The sequence below is a fragment of the Emydura macquarii genome, unplaced genomic scaffold (assembly GCF_026122565.2).
Source record: "Emydura macquarii macquarii isolate MOO-44397 ecotype Brisbane River unplaced genomic scaffold, CSIRO-AGI_Emac_v2 contig_2768, whole genome shotgun sequence".
NCBI classification, from domain to species: domain Eukaryota; kingdom Metazoa; phylum Chordata; order Testudines; family Chelidae; genus Emydura; species Emydura macquarii.
The window spans coordinates 4325642-4345558 of record NW_027132905.1 but is presented as its reverse complement, the minus strand read 5'-3'; the positions used below and the strand labels follow the sequence as shown (position 1 = coordinate 4345558).

At 50.6% G+C, this 19917-nt stretch overlaps 1 protein-coding gene across 2 annotated transcripts in view; it reads right to left on the bottom strand.

Moving 5' to 3' along the window:
* Positions 1-219: 219 nt before the first annotated feature.
* The window catches only part of CAMK2A (calcium/calmodulin dependent protein kinase II alpha), a 70735-nt gene continuing 51037 nt past the window's right edge, over positions 220-19917 (bottom strand). Inside the window, exons 11-19 of one of the 2 annotated variants that reach the window (XM_067566926.1) lie at positions 19199-19282; positions 17334-17376; positions 14219-14259; positions 8840-8872; positions 7711-7759; positions 5685-5760; positions 3858-3952; positions 3161-3389; positions 220-1783 (exon numbers count right to left, since the gene is read on the bottom strand). In XM_067566926.1, coding sequence (XP_067423027.1) covers positions 1780-1783; positions 3161-3389; positions 3858-3952; positions 5685-5760; positions 7711-7759; positions 8840-8872; positions 14219-14259; positions 17334-17376; positions 19199-19282 — 654 coding nt within the window. In that variant the 3' untranslated portion in view covers positions 220-1779. Of the gene's footprint in view, positions 1784-3156; positions 3390-3857; positions 3953-5684; positions 5761-7710; positions 7760-8839; positions 8873-14218; positions 14260-17333; positions 17377-19198; positions 19283-19917 lie in introns of those variants that run through there. The other variant, XM_067566928.1, reaches the window with a different exon arrangement.

The following is a 19917-nucleotide window of genomic DNA, read 5'->3' as shown; positions in this document are numbered from 1 at the left end:
TTCACAGTAAAACCAGCTGTGGAACGGTCCCCACCCTGCCCTCTTGCAACCAGATCTGGGGCCACCTTCACTATGACAATCGTTTTGTTACCAAGCCACTCCCAAATGTAAACAAAACAAAAACAACCTCCCAAAAATCCAACAACTCCCAAAAAATCCCCCCGCCCACTCCAAACGTTCGATATTTCTAGTTATTACATAAAGATCCATTTCAGCAAATACTCAAAATCAATTTACGAAATACACAGTAGGTTTCGTTTTCCTATAAAAAGGCATGCGCTCAAAGTCGAAGAGATAGCTAAAGGCTTGTTTGTTTCTTCAAAGCATAATCAGATTCCTCAAAGTTTTATTACTAAAGCTTACATTCGCCATCTTTGTTGGAAGGTGTCATGTGGTAAGTTTATGTTTATCTCTCAGATGAACTGCCGGCTCTATTTCCTTAAGTACCAGTGTTGTCGATACTGTGAATTTCCTGAAGCTGATTAATGGGGAAGGGTTTTGATTCCTTGTTTTGGGTGGCCTTTAAAAATGAAGAGACAATTGAGTCTTGGAGGGCAGAATGAAAGAGGAAAGTGGGGGGCAAAGGGTAGATGTTTGGAGCTGGTCTCTTAAATTGGCCGAGAGGAAAGAAAGCCACCTGCAATGTGCTGGATGACGGCAGGTTGCCTCAGAGTGAAACAGTTCCTATCACTGAGTCAGGAATGGATAAATAATGCTTGTGGAAGAAAAGCCAGCTACCACACCCAACCTGTAACCATGGTTATGACCACCCTCTGCACAGAGAGCTGATCTTTCAACTTTAGTTGCGCTTGGATACCTTATTATGCCGATAAAGCGCTTGAAATTGTGTTCTTAATCTCGCACTCTCTTTTCCCAGCATCTCTAGTCCCCGCTCCAAAAGGAGAAGGGAGAAAGAAAGGAAAATGTTCACGTTTGAGTAGCATGGTCAAAATTATCATGAGGACTCATGGGGGCATGTATACAACCCAGCCCGCCCAGCTATTTCTAGGAAGAGAAACAAAGGATACATTTTACTCACCCGTCACAATAAAACCCTACGCGCCCTAGGCTAGCGGGTGAGTAGGATTTTGAAAGCATTTAAGCTGATGCCTTTCAGCTGTCGCTGTAAAGAAGAAGAGAGAGGCCAGGAGCGACACAGCCCTGAGGGGGAGTGGTGTGGGGAACACGCCAAGGTCAAGTGCACTAGACCAGGTACCTAGACACCAAGAAGGCAAAACCCACTGGTGCTGAAAGGACGTGGCCCCAGACCTTGGTCGACCCAAAGTGGTGCGAAATTCCCCTCACGCTCCTCTCTTTTGCCTTGGTCCCCTGAGACTCCCAGGCAGAAGTGGGGACGGAGATTGAGCAAGAGTCCCATGAGAAATGCACTGAGCCGTGAGGGAGGACGCGCGGGGATCCATGAGTTCTGGTGAGGCGGTGGGTGAACACATTCTGTGTTGATGGCCACTTGTTTAATTATCTTCCAGTGGACGGTTCCATGCAGACACAGCGGGACCTGCGCCCGGACGCTGACAGCACTTGCTATGCACAAAGGTGACGAGGGTTGCGGGGGGACAGCGAGCGAGAGAGAGAGACGTCAAGTTGAAGCTCGTGCAGGCCTGGTTGTCCTTGGTTTCTGGTGAGGAGCCCGGTGGGTAGAAGGAATTCCAGCAAGACCCAAGTGGTAGAACCAGCAGCCAAGTTCCGGAGGTGAAGGATGGGGGTGGGTCTTTCCTCTGCTGTGAGGCAGTGACAAACCTGGCACGAGCAGCCAACGCTTCAGCTGAAAAACACAAGTCGGGGGAAAGCCGTTTCATTCCGTTTGTCCTTCCGGAGGGCCTCGTGGGCCCATCTCCTGTGTCTACCTCTGCCCCGCCCTTCCGCAGGAGCTAGCCTGCTCCCCCGCCCTCTGGGTCATTCGCCTCCCCATAGGCGTGAGCCTGGGTTTGATTTTGCCTGCAGACATACCCTGGGCCACGTTGGCTGACTCCGATTTTGCCAACTGAGAATCCAGCCCACCCACCTGATCCGGAGGGGACCCGGTACCTGCATCTCCCAGCAAACAGGCCAATGAAACGGAAAAAGAGTCGCCGGGAGAGGGGACGACATGAGACACTGGACTGCAGTGGGAGTTTGCAGGGGCGGAGCACCATCAGGATCGGGCCCGGCCCTGGGGCTCATGAGTGGGTCATGCACAGAATCCAGACAGAGTTTCATCTCACTTCCCAGCTGGATTCTCCTGTCCTTTTCCTCCCTCCCTCCCTCCAGATCACCGCCATGAGGCAGAATGGGTCAGGCAGGCAGAAGCCAGAAGCTGGACATGGAAAAAGAGCTTCGCGGGCCAGGGGGAAATAAAAAGCACGAGGCATTTAAGAAGTATGGCAGAGCTGGGCCAGGGAACGCTGCAGCCAGAGGGAGCCCCACCTATGCCGCCCTTCTTACTGCAGGGCAGCAGGGAGCAGAGCGAGGCTGCATGGTGCCGACAGAGCTCTGTGCTCAGAACCAGAGGCCCCAGGTTAGTGCGGGTGTCTCCTCCCCACCCTCATCACAGCTCCACCCAGGGCACCAGGAGGTTCTCCACACCTCTCTTGATCAACAGGGGCCTGCTAGCTTTCCCCCTCCCTCCCTCCAGAGACACACCCAGCAGTTCTGGACCCATCCTCTTCCTTGCCGGGACCGACCCTTCCCAGCCCACTCCATCCGGCCCGGCATAGGAGTCCGGGGCAGATCCCACACTGTACCTTGGACCTAGGTGCTGGGGAACCTGACTGAACGGCTCCGCATGGGGGTGGGGGGCAAATTTGCCTGAATTAGCCCCGACACCATGGAGGATAAAATTACACCGGTGTCAGTCCTGGAGCTTCAGCGTCGGAGCTGATCCCTGGCTGGGGCCAGAACAAAAGTGAACTTTCCTCCCCAGGGTGGAGCTTGGCACAATTAGGTGCATTACTGAAGCCTCTGTGAAGCCTATTAAGTTTCTCTGAAGCATCAGCCCCGTTAGAGACAGGGGAACTGGCTGGATTCTTGGTCCGTTCAGCTCCCTTAGCGGGGCCTTTAAACCTTCACCCCCGACCCTCCTCTGCCATGCGAGTCTCAGTGTCTGACGATCAGGAGTCAATGACCGGCAGAAAGGGCCGGCCACGGCTTCTCATTGGCTTACTGCGGTAGAACGGAAGGTGCTCCGGATCTGTGGAAGTGAACGATTTGCCATTTGCCATCCCGGCGGTGCCAAATGCGGGTCTCCTCAGACTGCGCAGTGCGTGGGATGCCGCCTGCATCGACGTACTGTGTGATGCGGATATAGGCGATGCAGGCCGACTCGTCTCCCATCAGGTGGATGTGCGGGTTCAGGATGGTGGTATGAAGAGGCTTGCTGTTCCTGGACCACACTGGCCACGGAGGAAGGCAAGTGGAATTACACAGAGGCAGGGGTCCTGTGTGCACCCAGCTCTTCCTGTGAGAGCAGGGAATCTCCTCTCTCCTTGACTAATCACAACAGGCTTATGCCTTATAGAAAGAGGAGATACTTAACAAACAGACTTCCTACCCATGTCATGGAGGATTGGGTCATTTCTGCATCAACCCAGCTCGGACTGGAAAAGGGTCGCTCTATAAAACATCCAGTAACTAACCCAAAGACCATTCCATAAGCCAGCCACTCCCCATTTCAAATTATTTAACAGACTTGATTCGCTTTCTGCCGAGATCTTTTGTGATGTCCAGAAGACAGCACTAAGAACAACCCATTCTAGGAGATCGAGAGACACCCCAGCCCAGCTACCCACTCTTCCTACCAAGAGACATCAAAGCATAGAATAAGACGTCAACAGCCTCTTGGGAGGAAAAACGCTGCTTACAGTTTTCAAAGTAGAATCGATGGAAATCCAACCCTTCCACCAGGTTTCCCAAGGCCTCTGGCTCAAAGGCAGTCATTCCAGGGTCACACATCTTCCTGAGAAAGCCAAAGCACAGAGAGAGGAGAGAGATTATCTCATCGTTTCAAACTGGAAGGTCTACGGGAATGTTGCTACATAACAATAAATTCATCCTAGCCCTGGGGTCTCTTCTGGAATATAAAGTACAGTACAACATCCCCTCTATTTGCTGGCAATTTCAAAAAAAAAACTGGGGGGAAAATATATTTTTAATTTTCCAGCAATTCAAAGAGTTAAAATAAATTGTTTTGGGTCAAAGAAAATGTTTCATTTTGACAAAATCAAAGCATTTCTTTTCAAATTTTGACCATTTTTAAACTTGATTTTTTTAAAAAAAATAAAATGAATGGAAATTTTAAAATAAAACATCATTTTGAACCCCAAAATCAAACCATTTCATTGCAACATTTTCAAAGCAAAACATTTCAAGTTTTCTCAGAATTGGTTTTTTGGGTTTTTTTTAGGGTTGTTGTGTTTTTTTGACTGAAACAATTCGGCAAAACCAACTGGAATTTGCAAAATGTTTTGGTGTCACTGAATCTGTACCCCAAAAATGATAAGCTGGGGCAAGATCCACCAGCATCTGCTGCTTTGGATGCTTTCACACCACCTGACCTGTAGCACCACTACCACTTTGACTAGGAAACAAACTGCAACGTCTTTGCAATACCCTCTTCACCTAAGATCTGCTTCTGACGAGAATGACAGTTCTGTTACCTGGCAGCTCGGTGTTCTTGGGGAACCAGAGCGCAAAACCCCTACTCTCTCTGGCTCACCTAATGCAGACAGGCCCAAGTCAGATCCATTTACCCAAATCCCCCTGCACCGCGAAGGGTTCAGATAAAGGGGGCCAGATCTGCATTCTGAATGTGCAAAACAACAAGGTTTTGCAACATCCAAAGCACTTGTACTGAAGATGTTAGCTGGCTCCTCCATCTGGACCTGAGGTGCCTTTTGCACATCTCCATTAATGAGATCCAGAAGGATTTATCTGAAAAATCGTGTGCTCTGAGCTAATCCCAGGAATTCAGAGAGAGGATTGCGGTACTCCATCGCCATGTGAAAGTGGATTTTTGCGATATACTACCTAAGCTTTTGCAGAGCGAGAATAGGCTTCAGACCTCTTCTCTTTTCTGAGATTAAAAAAAAAAATTCTGTTTGAAAACCTAACACTCTTTCTGCTCCACACCAATAAATCCCCGCTCTTGTTCTCTGGGGCAGGCACTAAGGCCTGTGCTAACTCAGCAATAGCTCTTAAATTGGCTCTGGACACAGGAGCTTCTGGGGGGGAATGTCTGTGAGTAGTTCTCGCTCAGCTAACAGAAACTTGCTATGCTACAGAGTACCACCAGCCAATTCCCAGCAATTAGGTGTGGAAATAATGTTCCTCCCTCCATCAGAAATCACAATTACGATTCTTCATCCTTTAGCAATCCATAAAACGCATCCACCCATTATAACGATGGGAGAGAGACGTGGTCTAGTGGTTTGATTTGAGGATGGGACTGGGAAATCAGATCTCCTGAATTCCAGTCCCAGCTCTGACCCTGACCCTCTGGGGTCATGAACTAGTCACTTGCTTTTTCCATGTCTCCCCTCATAGCAACCTGACTTTTCCCAACTGAATGGCCACACAAACCAACCCACCTGGTTTTCACAGCTGAGAGCACTTGACAGTACTGCTGCTAACTGAGTCCTATTTAGCTAGCTAAGCCACACACCCCTTCCCCCCATCCCAGGTACACTCACGTGTAGGACTCAAAGTCTCCGTTGCTTATTGCTTCGATCAGTTGCTCTGTCACTTTAATAATTTCTTGTTTTCGTACTGTTGGTTTTAAAAAAAACAAAAGCACAAACGTTGAGGTCCCCATGAGAAAAAGGGCATCCCCCATTCACCCATTCATTTGAGGAAACTTGTCAGGGGGAGCCCAGAGGATGGAAAATGGGGATTCCTGCATTGATGGAAATCATTTCCGATGGGAGCAGGACAGGGACTCAGGACGAGGAGATGGAAAAGTTCTAACCACAGCAGATGAGGAAGCTCCTTCAGAATCAGAGAGAACTTAAAGGAATTCATTATGTTAATTTCTTTTTACAGAACTAAAGGTTTAGTGACCAATCTGGTGGTCCCCATGTGGTGGAAAATGATGGTATGAAGTCTTGAGTGACCTCAGCTTCACCATCTGGCCAGTAATTCTTCATCAGAGTAACCACCGCTGAGCAAGTGCACTTTGCGTGACTCTCAAAGACTTCCTAGCCTCCTTCCTAGCTGGAATGCGGTGCTACAGACTCATAGCCAAACAGTAGGGTGGATGTAACCAGTCAATGGGTCCCCCATCTGGGGCCTGCGTCTCCATCCTGCTCGTTATCACAGCTGCGAGTTAAGTTGGGATCCTCAGAGTCTGCATGGTGGCGCTTCTACTGTGCGAGGCAAAGAACACCGCTTGCCTCTGTCCAAGGTGCAAAGAGCGGTACTAAACTAGCCTCACCTGGAGAAGAAGGTTCTCCTTGCATGTCTCAGAGGCAGGTTTTGTATTTGGAATCCCACCCAGCTGCCTCCATTCCATCGCCCACAGAAAACACCAGGAGAGAACCACCCGGTGTAGCGAGGGCCAGGCTGCGTCTCCGTGCCTGTTCCCAGCGGGACCTGGGATAGGCCTAAACGGGCTCGTGACAAGTCCAGCAAAGCACTCGGCTGGCTGGCACTTCAGAAACGGCCTGTCAGAGCTCCCCACTGGGCTTATTAATGAAGCCCAAGTTCAGATGCAAATCAAGGGTCTGCGTGACTCAGAAAGGAGGTTTAATTTTGTATTATGCCAAAGGGCCAAGGGAGAGAGAAGGTCATTAATAAAAAGAATATCTGGCTCTGGGCCTTTCTCACATGCTTGGCCTGAAGTGCTTCCACCCTTTTAAATGTTAATTTCCATTCCCTGTCTCTTGGGAGTTGTTCCCTGCGAGGACAAATTTTCAATTAACTTTAATGTCAGGCCAGAGTCCATATCACTTGCTGCTGGGTTCACTTCAGTGGGGAGACTTTACAAATTAGCGCTGAACAATTATTCCCCAGGCTATTCTCGGCAATCTGGCCCTGATAGGCAGGAGGGAGGTATTTCCTTCTCAGGCTCTTCTCAAAGGCTGATTCACTTTGCAGATTGTTTCAGTGGCAGGGGCTGCTTCAGAAAGGACAGGCATGAAAAGGAGCGAAGCAGGGAGGGCAGAGGGATTGCTGATCTCAACCACTTGCAAAGACTGGGAAGATCCCTGGGGAAGTGCCAGGATGGATTCTGGCAGGATCAGAATAACCTAAGGGCTAATCATATAATCACCACATAAAGCAAGGCATGCTGCAGTGACGTACCGGAGTAAACCACCGTGCATTAGAGATGGATCAAAACTGAGGCCACTTATCTGCCTCGCCTATAGTCATGCCTTAGTTGTGCAGATATAACAGGCCAAATTTCTCCCTGGTGTAAGCCCAATGGAGAGAATGAATATACACCACAAATGAATTTTGCCCAATATGTTCACAGGGACTTGGGTCCCCTAATAATAATAATATTATCTAGCTCTGACTTAGTGCTTTTCTCCTTTAAGTTTCAAAGCACTTTACAAAGGAGGTCAGTATCATTCTCCCCATTTTACAGATAGGGAAACCGAGGCACGAGGCACAAATGAGTTTATATTGCATAGACAGTAACTATGTCTGACTTGGGCGGGTCCAGTGACAAGGGCAGGATTGCTGCACCTCTTTCCCTGCGGCCTGGAGATACTGTACCTTTGGTGTCTTCATCTTCAATGGTGGTGTTAGTGCTCTCCGAAGATTCCTGAGCAAAGAACAGAAAGGAGAGAGGAAAAGTAAGACCCACCCTAAGCTGTTTGTTAGAAGGATCCTGTGCACACAGCAATCCGTCACCCGGGTTCTCCCCCACAGCACCCAATCCCTGCAAACAGACAGAAACCAGGTAAAACACCAGCTGATCAAGTTAGTCATCAACCACCACTCTAGCTTAGCAACTGCGATGCCCTCCCTGACTTTCAAACCTTGTCGCCAAGGAGAAGGGGGCTGGCGTCTTGTAGGAGTGGACATGCCTTTCCTGCAACCATCTACGGTGACATACAAGGGGCGGATCTGGGGTCGAGGGACGGTTAAAGGTTCCTATGACTGCAGCCAGCAGGGGCGGGGGTGGGGGTTGGGGGGGGGGTGTGTGCTGTGCAGGGGTGAAAGACACCATGTTGACCGTACAATAGGAAAAGAAATGTACAAATTAACAAAGAGAGAGGTAACTGCGATGAGAGAGCAAGGGGACTGTGCGGGAGTGAGAGAGACCACATCGACTGCGTAATAGGGAGAGAAATGTACAATAAAACAGAGAGGGCTTCCGAGACCCACATGTACTACCAAAGGCCGAGACATACTCCTCAGATAAACAGCCGACCGACACACAGAGTAGCACGGAGAGGTGCCGGGGCCGGCGAAGCCACTCACTCTCCAAATTTTCCAGGTAGACGACTCTGCTAGTTGAGTTAGAGCAACCACTCCACTCGCTCAGCCCAGCAAAGGCATGTTTAGGTATGACCCATAATCCACTACAATGGGTTGGCAAGGTCTCCCGCGCCCAGACAGTTCCAGCAGAGCCAAGGAAGGTGGGTTTTTTTCAAGGCTCTTTGGACTGATGCAGCCTGCAGAATGGCGAGAAACGCCATGATAACCGGACAGCAGGAAGCAATGCCGGCTTCCTGTCGGCCTTGGGCCGCGTTCATGGGATCTTTGAAAATGTTCCCTCCAACCCAGTGTCCCTTTTTCCCTACCCCACGTGTCGAAGGTAAGCGCCAAGAATGGGGTAGGCGGGCACATGTTGAGAGGCCCAGCTGTAGCGGCGTTGAGGAAGACAAAGGACACTCACCATTAACTGAACGCTGGAACTGGACTTTCTTTTCTGGAAAAACAAGGAGAAGAGATGGGACAGGAAGAGACACAGAGTGAGAAAGGCAGAGAGCAGCACATGGGAGTGCCTGAGCCACCCTTCACAGTCCTTTTGCAGGGGTGAATTTGGGGGTAAATTTGGCACTCAGAGTGAGAAACTGAGGCCACTAGCTAAGGTGAAACATAGTGCAGACAATGCTATGTGAGCTCCCCACACAGCTCTGTCTATGCTCCTCAGCCCTGATCTGCCGCAACATCTGCTCTTCCAGTTCTGGACCCGTGCGCAGCTCTGCCTATGCAACTCAGTCCTAGCCTTGCTATTCCAAAACTCTCGGAGCAATGACAGTCCATCGTGCCAAACTGTGCAGTGGTTTCGCAGTGTGGACAACCATCCACTAGGAACTAGCATGAGACCACCAAACTCATTCTACTTGTGATTATACAAAGATGTGAAACCAGGTCTCCAGAGGTGAGATGCTAATGTTCTAATCCTCTTCACCAACTACATTTCCCTGTCCCCTGTTCATGCATGTGAGCAAGTTGTGGTTATAAACACTGGAATTGCTCAGTTGCAGGTACTCTATGGAGTAATTTTTACGTCCAGGAGTGTACGACAGAGTGCTTCTTGAACAAACCAAGTCACGGTGTCCTGGGTAGAATTCTAGCACATAGGCTTTCTCCTTAAAATACAGCTGAGCTCCTCAAAAGAGAAGATCTTGTGTGTATACCTTGACTCCTACCCAAGAATGCTCTGGACTCCTTGGATAAGAAGACCCCTGAAGCAGATTCCTGCTTGTTACCCCAAAATATTGCAGAGCTCGTCCTGCAGTTCCTTAGCTTATGCACTCTTTTCACCACCTTCTATTCGGTTTGGAGACTTCTTCAAAGGAATGGGCACGATGACCAACTGCCTTTTCTTCCTCTCTAACTTCTAGGACATGAGCCAGGGTTATCCATTCTCTAAGAACACATTCCACTTTGACGTCTATGGTGCAAGGAGGTGGTGGTGAAGATGGCAGGAATCGGGAATTCCCACAACAGTAAAAGCCAATGCAAAATGCATCAGATTTGGGAGCTGCAGTGCCAAGATAACAGGCTCAGTGCCAGCACATTAAATTAGGCAGTGACATACCTCCCACTGCTAATGGGGCAACGGGTATCAGCCCCTTGTGAGATAACACTCAGTGTCCCATCAGAGCTCAAGATGGGCTGTGTTATAAAGAGTCATCCTAATCCGCTAATGCTCATTACCACTTGTTTCTCCTTTTGCATCCTAAATAACTACAGCCAGCACCTCCTATTTCATGAGGTTCCATCCTACATTAGCACAGCTACCACCATCCTGTGGACATCCTGGGATGCCCTAAATTAGCCTCCCGGAACAAATATACATCCTCAAATACGACGTAAGGCTAGATGGTGGCGACTGCAGTATTTAGGATAAAACCTGATGAGAAAACGTAGTGACAGCTGCCTTGATTCAGGACATAGCAGGAGGCAAGGAGGGTCAAGAGCTTCCACTAACGTAGTACGTGAGACGAGGCAGTCAGTGTAGAAATTTCAGACGGAACATGATGCAACATAAAGCAGTGACTGCATTAATTTAGGACATACAGTAACAGGATGCAACATGGGGCAGTGACTTCATTACTTTCGGATGTAACAGGATGTGACATGGGGCAGTGATTGCATTCATTTACAATGTAACAGGATGTGACACCACACAAGGCAGTGAATGTATCGTATCCACTAGGAAAAGGAGGACCAAAAATGGCCTCCACGCATTGTGTGTAGGGAAATTCTGGCCCTGTGAAAACTGTTTCATGGGTAAAGAACCTCCTGGGATAGCAGATTTCCAAATCTCACAGGGCCACACTGCTGGATACCTGCGCTAGCAGGACATGGGGGTAGTGGAAGTGGGAGGTACCTGCTTTCCGACCGTTTGCAGGAGAATGTGGCTGCTGCATTAACTCAGGGACAGGACAGTAACTCAGGAATGGCGGGTCTGCTCCCTGGGACCAGTGTGCTGTCATCGGAAAGTTAACCCGGGGGTTTCCCCGTATGGGCACACAACCCATCCAGCAACAGACTAGACCACATGGCCTGAGTTACAGTGATGTTCACTGAAAACCAGTACCTCCCCCGCTTAGAGGGGCGAAGGGGACTCACACTTCTGTCCCCAAAGAACCCAGGGAGTTTTCAAGACACTGTCCCACTTTTCCAGCCAAGTTGAAAACACAAACCAAAGAAATGAACACATCCAGCAGGGGTCCTGATTTCTGCAGATTGTCCAGTTTGTCACACCAGCTCCGCCTCGGGGCACGTCCGGCTGCCAGCCTGAATATTCCACACCTCTGCGCCCCTCTGGCTGCCATCTCCCGAGAACATCCAGAACTGTGCCCCGAGTTCATACGCTCCCCAGAGCGGCGTGATAACAGAGGGTAGAAAAGCCCATTCACTCACCATTCCCCTTTTCAGTGGGGCCCATGAGACAAGATTCAGAACTGAAGGCTACAAACCCAAGTGACCGATGCGGTTCTGGAAATCGAAACCCTTCCCTCTTGATGGTTCAGAAGATTATTTTCCTAAACCCATTGTTTATCTACCCACAGTTACCTTTATACCCCCTCTCCCCCGTCCATACCCAGGACTATCTTCACCCTCCTGACCAACACCAAAACCAACATGAAGAACCTTTAGCAAAGAGGTTTTCCACCAGCACAGCCATCTTTGTGAAGTGACAGGCCTAATCCAAGACTGCCCTTATGGATGGCTAAGGCCCTTTGTTTTCTGTTTTTACTGATTTTTACCCAAAAATTCCTGGCTTTTGCAAAAGCCATTATTCTGCCATTCTTTTACCACTTTCCACCCACATTTTGGACCTCTAAAGTACTTGAAAAAACTGATTACATTAAGAAAATCCAATCCATTACATTATGCAGATGTGCTTATATGAATTAAAAATTAGTTTCAGGGTAAATGTGAGGCTGCCTGTTAAATTAAGGCAATGTAGTGGAAGATACACACATGCGTTCATATGTGTACACACTCTTAACATACAGTTCATGAAATCCACCACAGCATTAAACTGCTTTTACATTTTACTCTTAACTTTTCTCAATTTGCAGCTTTTTACCTGTCCTCCCACCCCCCCAATATTAAGCCAGAAAACTTTCAAGTTATTTTTTGCACCGATTTTTCATCGGTTTTTAAGTTTTTGTAATAAACACCAGGAAATTCCCAGCAATTTTTAAACAAAATAAAAACCTAGCATGAGGGGCCTTGCTGGTGGGCAATCAAACCAAGGAATGCCCTTGCTCCGGCTTCCCATTCCATGGGCCTATCTTCCTGTAGCTTTAGAAAGCATCTTTCCATTTGTCTTACCTCCCCCGTAGCTCCTTGCATTGCATTAGCAGCGCCGCTGGGAGGATTATTTCCCCGAATGACCAGGCTGCCGCAGTGCCAGGATAGCAGAGGGGCAGTTCAGGCTGACAGTGAGATGCCCATGGTACAATCATAACTCTCCTGGTCCGGGTCTTTACTGTGAAGAGTCTGTGTCACGTCCCGCAGGACTGGCGTGCAGCACGTTAACAGAGACAGTTCTGACCTAAGGCACCGCTACGTGTGTCATGACGTCGTGACGCAGTGCGGCATCTTCACGTCAGGATGAGGCAGCACCTTTGTGTGGCAACGTTACGCCCCCGTGTCAGGAGGTCAAGACAAAATATTCTTTGACCTGCGGGTGAATCTCAAGAGGGAAAGGGAGAGGCTGGCGGCCGAGGTAGAATGAGCTGAGCTCAGATACAGCAGCGTTGTGGTCATAAATGCTATGAACACTGCAGGCTTGGCCTCCTCCAACGGGACCAGAGTGGGAGGAAGCAATTCATTGCCAGACCTCGTTAGCCCATCCAGTCACTGGGCCACAGCGGGACGAAGACTGGCCTGATTCGCTGACCCTCAGAAACCTGTGACCCTGCACAGCTCGTAAGTTTGAAAGCCCCAGAGAGAAGAGGTCACCGTGGCGCCTGATCCAAAGCCCTGCTGAAATCAGTGGAAAGACGCCCAACGACTTCAGGAGATCTTGGACCACACCCCACGTGACTGATATGTGACTGACCATCGTATGAGGACAGTGTGGACTCTTGTGACGGGCAGGCCTCTCTGGCAACCCTGCCTCAGCCTCTTCTCCTCAGCTGTGAGTGTGGGCCTGCAGGCCCGGGCATCAAGCAGAGAGGCCTTCCCACAGACGAGATGCCCCTCTCTGGGGAGGAAGCATGATGAAGTCCCCCCCCCTCAGGTGCCATTAGAACAGGTGGCAATGGAGAGAGCTGATTTCCATTGGGCTCTCGCGCCCGTAGGAACTGCCTTGCCCTGGAGGTTGCATTGAGCTCCGTAGGTACCCCAAGCACACAGGGCACTATCACTCACACCCCTGATGTGGCAGAAGAAACAAAGACCTCGGTGGCCCATGCTTTTTTTTAAAGTAAAATGGGATTTTTTTCCCCCTACTATTTCTAACTCTTGAATTTGGGGCTGGAGGAGGTAGGGGTGGGCTGGCTCACCCCACTGCCCCCCTGGACCGGTGCCACCCACTGGGGAAGCGAGAGGAGCTGGACTGGAACTGGCAGGCTGGGAAACTCTGCAGAGAGCCAGGCTCCTGCTGCTCGTGTATTCGTTGGAATACAGGCTGCTCCGTCCAGGTTCTTGAACTCAGCCTCTGTTGGGTGACTCTGACTTTGCCGGGGCTCGCATGCTGGTGTGCGTGCCTGCCTCAGCCTTGAATTACTGCTGCTCGCCTGAACCCTGGGCTCTCCCCACCAGGCGTAAATTGCAAGCCTGTCTTTCCCCTTCCTCTCTTCCTTTCTTGATCCATGCTCTTCCCCCACCACCCTACCCCCCTTCTATTCCGCTCCTTTCCCCATCACTCCTGCCCTCGTGGGGAGAGAGTGGGGGCCGTGTGGGAAGAGACAGGGGGCAGGCAGCTGAGCAGCAGTAAAATCCTCGAGCGGGAGCTAACGTCTGAGTTCTCCTCACGTCACCTTCCTGCTGGGGTGGTGGAGGAGCCGCATTATGCAAGCATGAGCCTGTGCATCCCTTCTCTTCCCTCCCCGAGCTGCAAGCTGCTAAGCTTTTCCCTAGGGAGCTTGGCACATTTGACAGTTTTCCCCTTTTCTCCTGTACGGAGGAAGCGCCCTCTGGCATAAGGACAAGGGGCTGGCACCCAGCCAGGCCAGCGACGCGTTGCTTACAAACAGTGGAAGGCTGCGGGGCCAGGGCAGGACCCTCAGCTGAGCTGAATGCACTGCAGCCTGGATGCTTGGCATCCAGAGAGCTGCAGCGGCTGGGACGCAGCGCTTACCTTCACGCCGTCCGTCTTCTTGTTTCCCCCACTCTTCCCTCCTGCGGAGACAAGGTGGGAAGTTAGCAGGGCCAGGCAAGGCACCAAGACCAACAGAGTGAGGATCAGCAGCATCAGGGAGGGTGGAGTTGGACCAAAGGGAGAAGGGATTCAGGAGTCCTTCCTCGTCGGTACACGCCCAGCCCAGAGCGGAATAGCCCCAGGTGCAGCCTCTCTCAACAGCCCCTTGAGCTGCAAGGTGACCTCCTCATCTCCAGCCCTTCCGGCTCCCGCACGTAGAAATAAAGGCCATGGCCACTTCTGTCCACGTCAAGCCAGGTGCACGGAGGAACCTGAGCAAAGGCCAGCGTTGGAACCAGCAGGGGGCTGGGCAGCTCTCCACGCTTTCCTTCCCGCCGGGACTCAAGGATCACGCAGCAGCCTGGCCAGCGAGGATCCAGTGTCCTCCACGGCAGAACATGAGATTCGGTCCTGCCCCAGGGCTTCCCTTCCTGGGCCTTCCTGCTTTTGTCTTGGGGAGCTGAGCATGAAACGCCATGCAGCGCTCTGTGGAATTGCCTGCCTGCCTCGCTCTCTAATTTTAGCCCCATGCTGCCGGGGTCATGTGCTACGATTCCCTCGACCTGACAGCTGCAATCCACAATTTGACGATGATGAAAAGCAGACGGCCTCCCTTGAGCTCCACCTATCACTGCAGGCCTAGCCCCATCCCCCCCCCGGGCCGCTCCAGCGCCCGTCAGCTCCCTGCCCTCAGCAAACAAACAACAGGCTCCCAGCTGTCGCCCTCCCACGCGGGAGGGTGAGATGAGTGTGCTGGATCTCAGCGCAGCTCTCCAGCATCTGAGCGGTGCAAGGAGCAGGGAGATGGGAAGTCAGGCCCTCGGAGAGGGGGAGTTACAATCAGGTGGGGAGGGGGCATATTTTGTTCTAAAAATAAAGTACAAATTCCCCAGGGCCACTCCCGCCCACTGCTGGGGCTGGGAATCAGCATCATGCCACAGAGGCTTTTCACAGCCCACGTCATCATTCATATAATTGCCCGTTCACCGGCCTTCAAAAACACAGATTAGCTCCAGGGTTTCTTTAGGGTCTGTCCAGAATACAGGTTATCCGTGTGAGAACTAATCTGTAATGCTATTGGGATTGTCAAGATTTTTGAGTAGAAACCGTGTCTTCGAATGATCTGTAAAGTCCCTAGCACGCTTTGGGCACTGTGTGACTAAACTACGATCAAAGACTAACAATAATAGATCAGAAAACTCTTTGTGACCCGTTTCCAAGCTTAATCGTCTTTTCAAAACAACACTACTACTACTAATATTCAGCTACAATGTACTCCACATTGTCTGAGAAGCAAAATGAATATGTCCCTTGCCCAGAAGAGCTTATGGTCTAGCACCGAGGTGTGATCACCTGCTTTTTTGCTTCATGTTGGATGAGTTTGGGACAAACCTGAGACTGGTCCAGTTCAAAACACACCGATGGCCACAACAGATCTGAGCGACCTCTTCTCTAGGCTGGCTGAACCCCTGATGTCAGAGATTCGCCCCTCTCTGGGGGACAGAGCCAGGACAGGCCTGCAGCCCTGCACACTGTCTCAGTGCTTTCCTCTCTCTTTGATGGTAGGACTCTGAGTAAGCTGCAACAGGGAGTTGCAGGGGCCTGTGTTGAGGAGGGGATGCGTTTGATGCCAGTTTTCTGAGGAGGGTTGAGGTTCAGACTGATTGTTGGAGATCTCGTTTGGTGCCGCACTTAGGAATCACCTGGGAACCCAGGATCCCTTTCTGGGAATTCCCACCTGTAGGGTTTGCTTTAAGCCTGCTGAATACCCCACGAGACAGGCGCTGTGAGAGCCGCTACTAGCTACTTATGTCTGTGCATCCCGTAAGAGTAGACAATGGGCTCCCCAATTCCTTCTTCTCCATTTGTGCGTGCTAGCGGGTGGTAAGGGAAAGACCAGACTTGCCCGTAGCATTACCCCTTCCTGAAACTCTGACCACAGGGACTCTCCCCTAGAGAGGGCGAGACGGAAAAGCAGAAAGAGAAAGGAGGGAAAGAAGAAAAGACTCCAGCGTCCGGGGACTGCTGCGGTCTAGCTCTGATGGTACCTGGACAGTTTCCAAAGGTCTTGACTGCAGGACAGTTTTTCCATGACTCTCTAACACCCTCCCCCACACACAGAGAGAGATCTTTTCACTTAGGGCTGGACTCCAAGTCCAGGCTTGCAGCTAATCCATCTGCTCAGGGAAAGCAACCTGATAACTCGCATGCCATGATGCGCAACGTAGAGTGGTGGTCTCCTCCTCACAGAGGGTCTCTCACTTTCAGAGCCCGCCACAGGCACCGGGGGACCTGGGGACTGCAGTTCCCATCCCAGAGGGCCCTCGATGGAAGGGGAACGTATGGTGGGGGCGCTTTACGTGATTAGGTTCCGCCTCCTTGTGCTGACGTCCATAGAGAGGCCTGCATGACCAGACCCGCCTCTATTTATTCACAGCCTAGCTAGCGGGGGAAAGGGAGGAGACAGCATGTACTCATGGCCATTCCTGAAAAGCTTTCCCTCTTTCCTTCTGCCCAGAGATAACGGGAGAGTGATCCTTGGATCCTATCCTGGCATGGCTGGGGATGGGGTTATTACAGCGACAGGAACTTCCCCTGCTGGGCTGAATCTGAGCACCACCCACTCTCTACAAAACTGTGAAGAGAGAGGCTGCACCGTCTCCATCCTAGCACCTCCCCAGGATCTGAACTCTGCTCCCCATGAACTATTATTAGACCAATGCATATAAAGCCCTTGAGGACCTCTTTGCTTCCAACCCCTTGGGCAAACTTCTCTCCTCTACCGTCGCCATATCACCTTCCCAGCTGCCAGCCTGGTGGCACTTCCTAGAATGACATCCATTATGAACAAGCAGCGCGAGCACTCAGATCCCACAGGGACGTGCATGGTGTAAATGCAGAGGGACAGTCTAAGCCAGTCTTTAGCAGTAAGGCTTCTGGGTTTGGCTGGCTTTTGTGGGTGCGTATCAGCTTCCGCATAACACCTGAAACCCAGTGTATATCATAAATGCAAAGCAATCAAGTAAAAAGGGTGAGGTGCCAAGACAACACCTACCAGAGAAATTCCGGGTTGCCAGCATCGTAGTGAGAATAGCTCCCTGAAACACACAAAAGGCAGAAAGGAAAGAAAGGAAAGAGAGATCACTGTGCTCAGAGTCACATCCATTTGTCCTTCTATTCACAGGTATCCAGTGGCAAATGGAGCCAGCTGGAGCTGGTGGGAGCTTGCACAGGGCCATGAACATAGCCCAGAGATGATATTAACAGACGTGGACAACAGTTTGTAGAAACAGGGGAGGGTGTGGTGACGTGGAGATTCTGGGTAGGGGCCCCACAATCCGAGTCTGTGGCGATGGAAGGGATGGCATGATTTACAACCTTCTTGGGAGGGCAATCTGGATCTCTCCCCTGGGCCGGGCTTTCTATGCACCTTGCCGTAACATCGTTTCTGTGGCCTGTGTTCCAAAGGCACGGAGACCAGACCAGCAGAGAGATTTCTACTGGGAGTTTTTGGGAAGATTCCTGATGTTGAGATTTTCTGAGAAATCCCCCACCCCTACATCATTTGCCCTTCTGGGATTTTGCCAGAATGAAAACGGACAAAATGCCAGGACTCTGCTCACTCCAGTAACACACACTTTGACTTTTCAAGAACAGTTTATTTTCCTGTTCTTGGTTCCCTAACCACAGTGACGGAGTTTCCACTGCAGGCCACGAAGCTGCCTTTTACCTATGAGATTAAAGGGAGCATCAGATACATGGGCCATGCTCTGATTTCAGTTGAGTCTGTGTACACTGTAACCAGTAGAATTACTCCAGATTTAAATGGGTTTAACGGAGATCAGAATCAGGTTCAATGCTATTAAAATCACTTCTTATACTAACTACAGCTGGGTGGAAACTAAACTTTGACCAGAAATGGAAAAAAAAATATTGCAAAACTGTTCACTAGAAATGTTTTCCATTTTCCAGTCCACTCTACTAGCTAGTCAGGGAGCATATAATGAGATTTGAATAACTGGTTACAGTAAAGGGTTAATCTGATTGCTTGCTGAGATGAACAGTAAACATCGATTCTTGCCCGTTTCTTTTCATGCCCATCTTGTTACCCGTCTGGAGCCGCGCTAGTTTGTGCTGCAAAGCCAGCAGATCTCCCAGGCTAATGAAGGGCAGGGCTAGATCACTGCTTAGATGCGAGGCCTTCAGGGAACAGTAACAGACTGCAGGAGGCGGTTGCTGTTAATGACTCAATATTCGGCACTCTTCTTCCCATGCTAGGAGGGAATGGATGCCAGCATGGGGCTAGGAGGCACCGGGGCGCTATATGGGTGGCCCTTTTTGGACGAGATGGAGAATCAGAGTTCTGACTCCTTCTGATCACTCGTGATCCAATAGCACTTTTTGTAAGTGCGCGGCAGCATTAGCCCCCCAACTCTGGGTTACGTTTCTACTCCAGCATTTGGCCCACCTATAACCCCCTCTACCTCGTTGTTTGGATAGAACAGCACTTCTTTCTCTCCAGCTCTAACCCGCTGAGGTGGCTAGCACAGCTGTGCACCGTGAAAAGGGCTGCCTGCTAGTGGCAAGTGAAGACACCCTGGAGTATGGTTTAACATTGGCATCCTTGCCTGGGCTGAAAGGTGCTCCAGACGTGTAAGACGTCGCTCCTGCCCCGCGTTGGAATAAGGAGTCCTAGTGCCTGGTTTGGCCACCATCTCCTTATGCCACTTGCCTGCAACATACCCTACATACGACTTCCTCAAAATAACTAGCAACCCTGGTCAGACCCAGCAGGCGGGGGCAAGCGAACCACCTCCTCTTTTGCATCCTGTTACGCAAGGTTTTGAAAGTGCCTCCTCGTGCATTTCCCAGCTGCCTCCCAAAGGTGCCTGGGTGTCAGGGGTAGGCCCCGCGAATTACCTTCAACTTCCTTCTGGCGTTGAACTTCTTCAGGCAGTCCACTGTCTCTTGTCTGTGCATGCATGAGGCCACGGTGGAGCGGTGCTAGAAGACAGAAGGAGAGCCCGCTTAGTAATGGAGGGAAGAAGGGAGGGGAGCAACCTGGAGACCCAAGTACCTGGGGCAGGCTTATTGCACACATGTACGCACACACAGCTGTTGCTCTCACACACACACACACACGCATGCACTCTGGCTCTCGTGGCTGAGGCATAAGCCATAGCTGCATGTGGGACTTTCTGGAGACGGAAACAGCAGATAAAATGTTAATGGGTAGCATGAGTTAGTCGCCCTCTGCGTTCATTTGTTCCTCGTTGTGCTGTGCAGCGGGCTGTAAATTAGCTTGCAGAGAGCTGAGCTAAGGCCTGGGCTGACTCTAATTGTCTGGATGATTAACACTGCAGTTCCTTGCGGGGGTGGGGGGCAGGGAAATGTAATGGGGCCTTTGGGCATGGACTATCCAAGGCACCGAGGCTGAGTTCACGGACGATTTTTCACTTGGGTAGTTGATTCGAGTTTTATGGGCTGAAAGGTGTGTCTGTGGGGTCAGGCGTTGGCACAATCTCTGCCATGGAAAGGAGAAGCTCTGCTACTGGCCCCTGCCTCGGGGACCTTCCTGTTTACAGCGAGGTTTCCAACAGTCTAGAATATTGTCTCCACATGACAAAAATACATTTTCT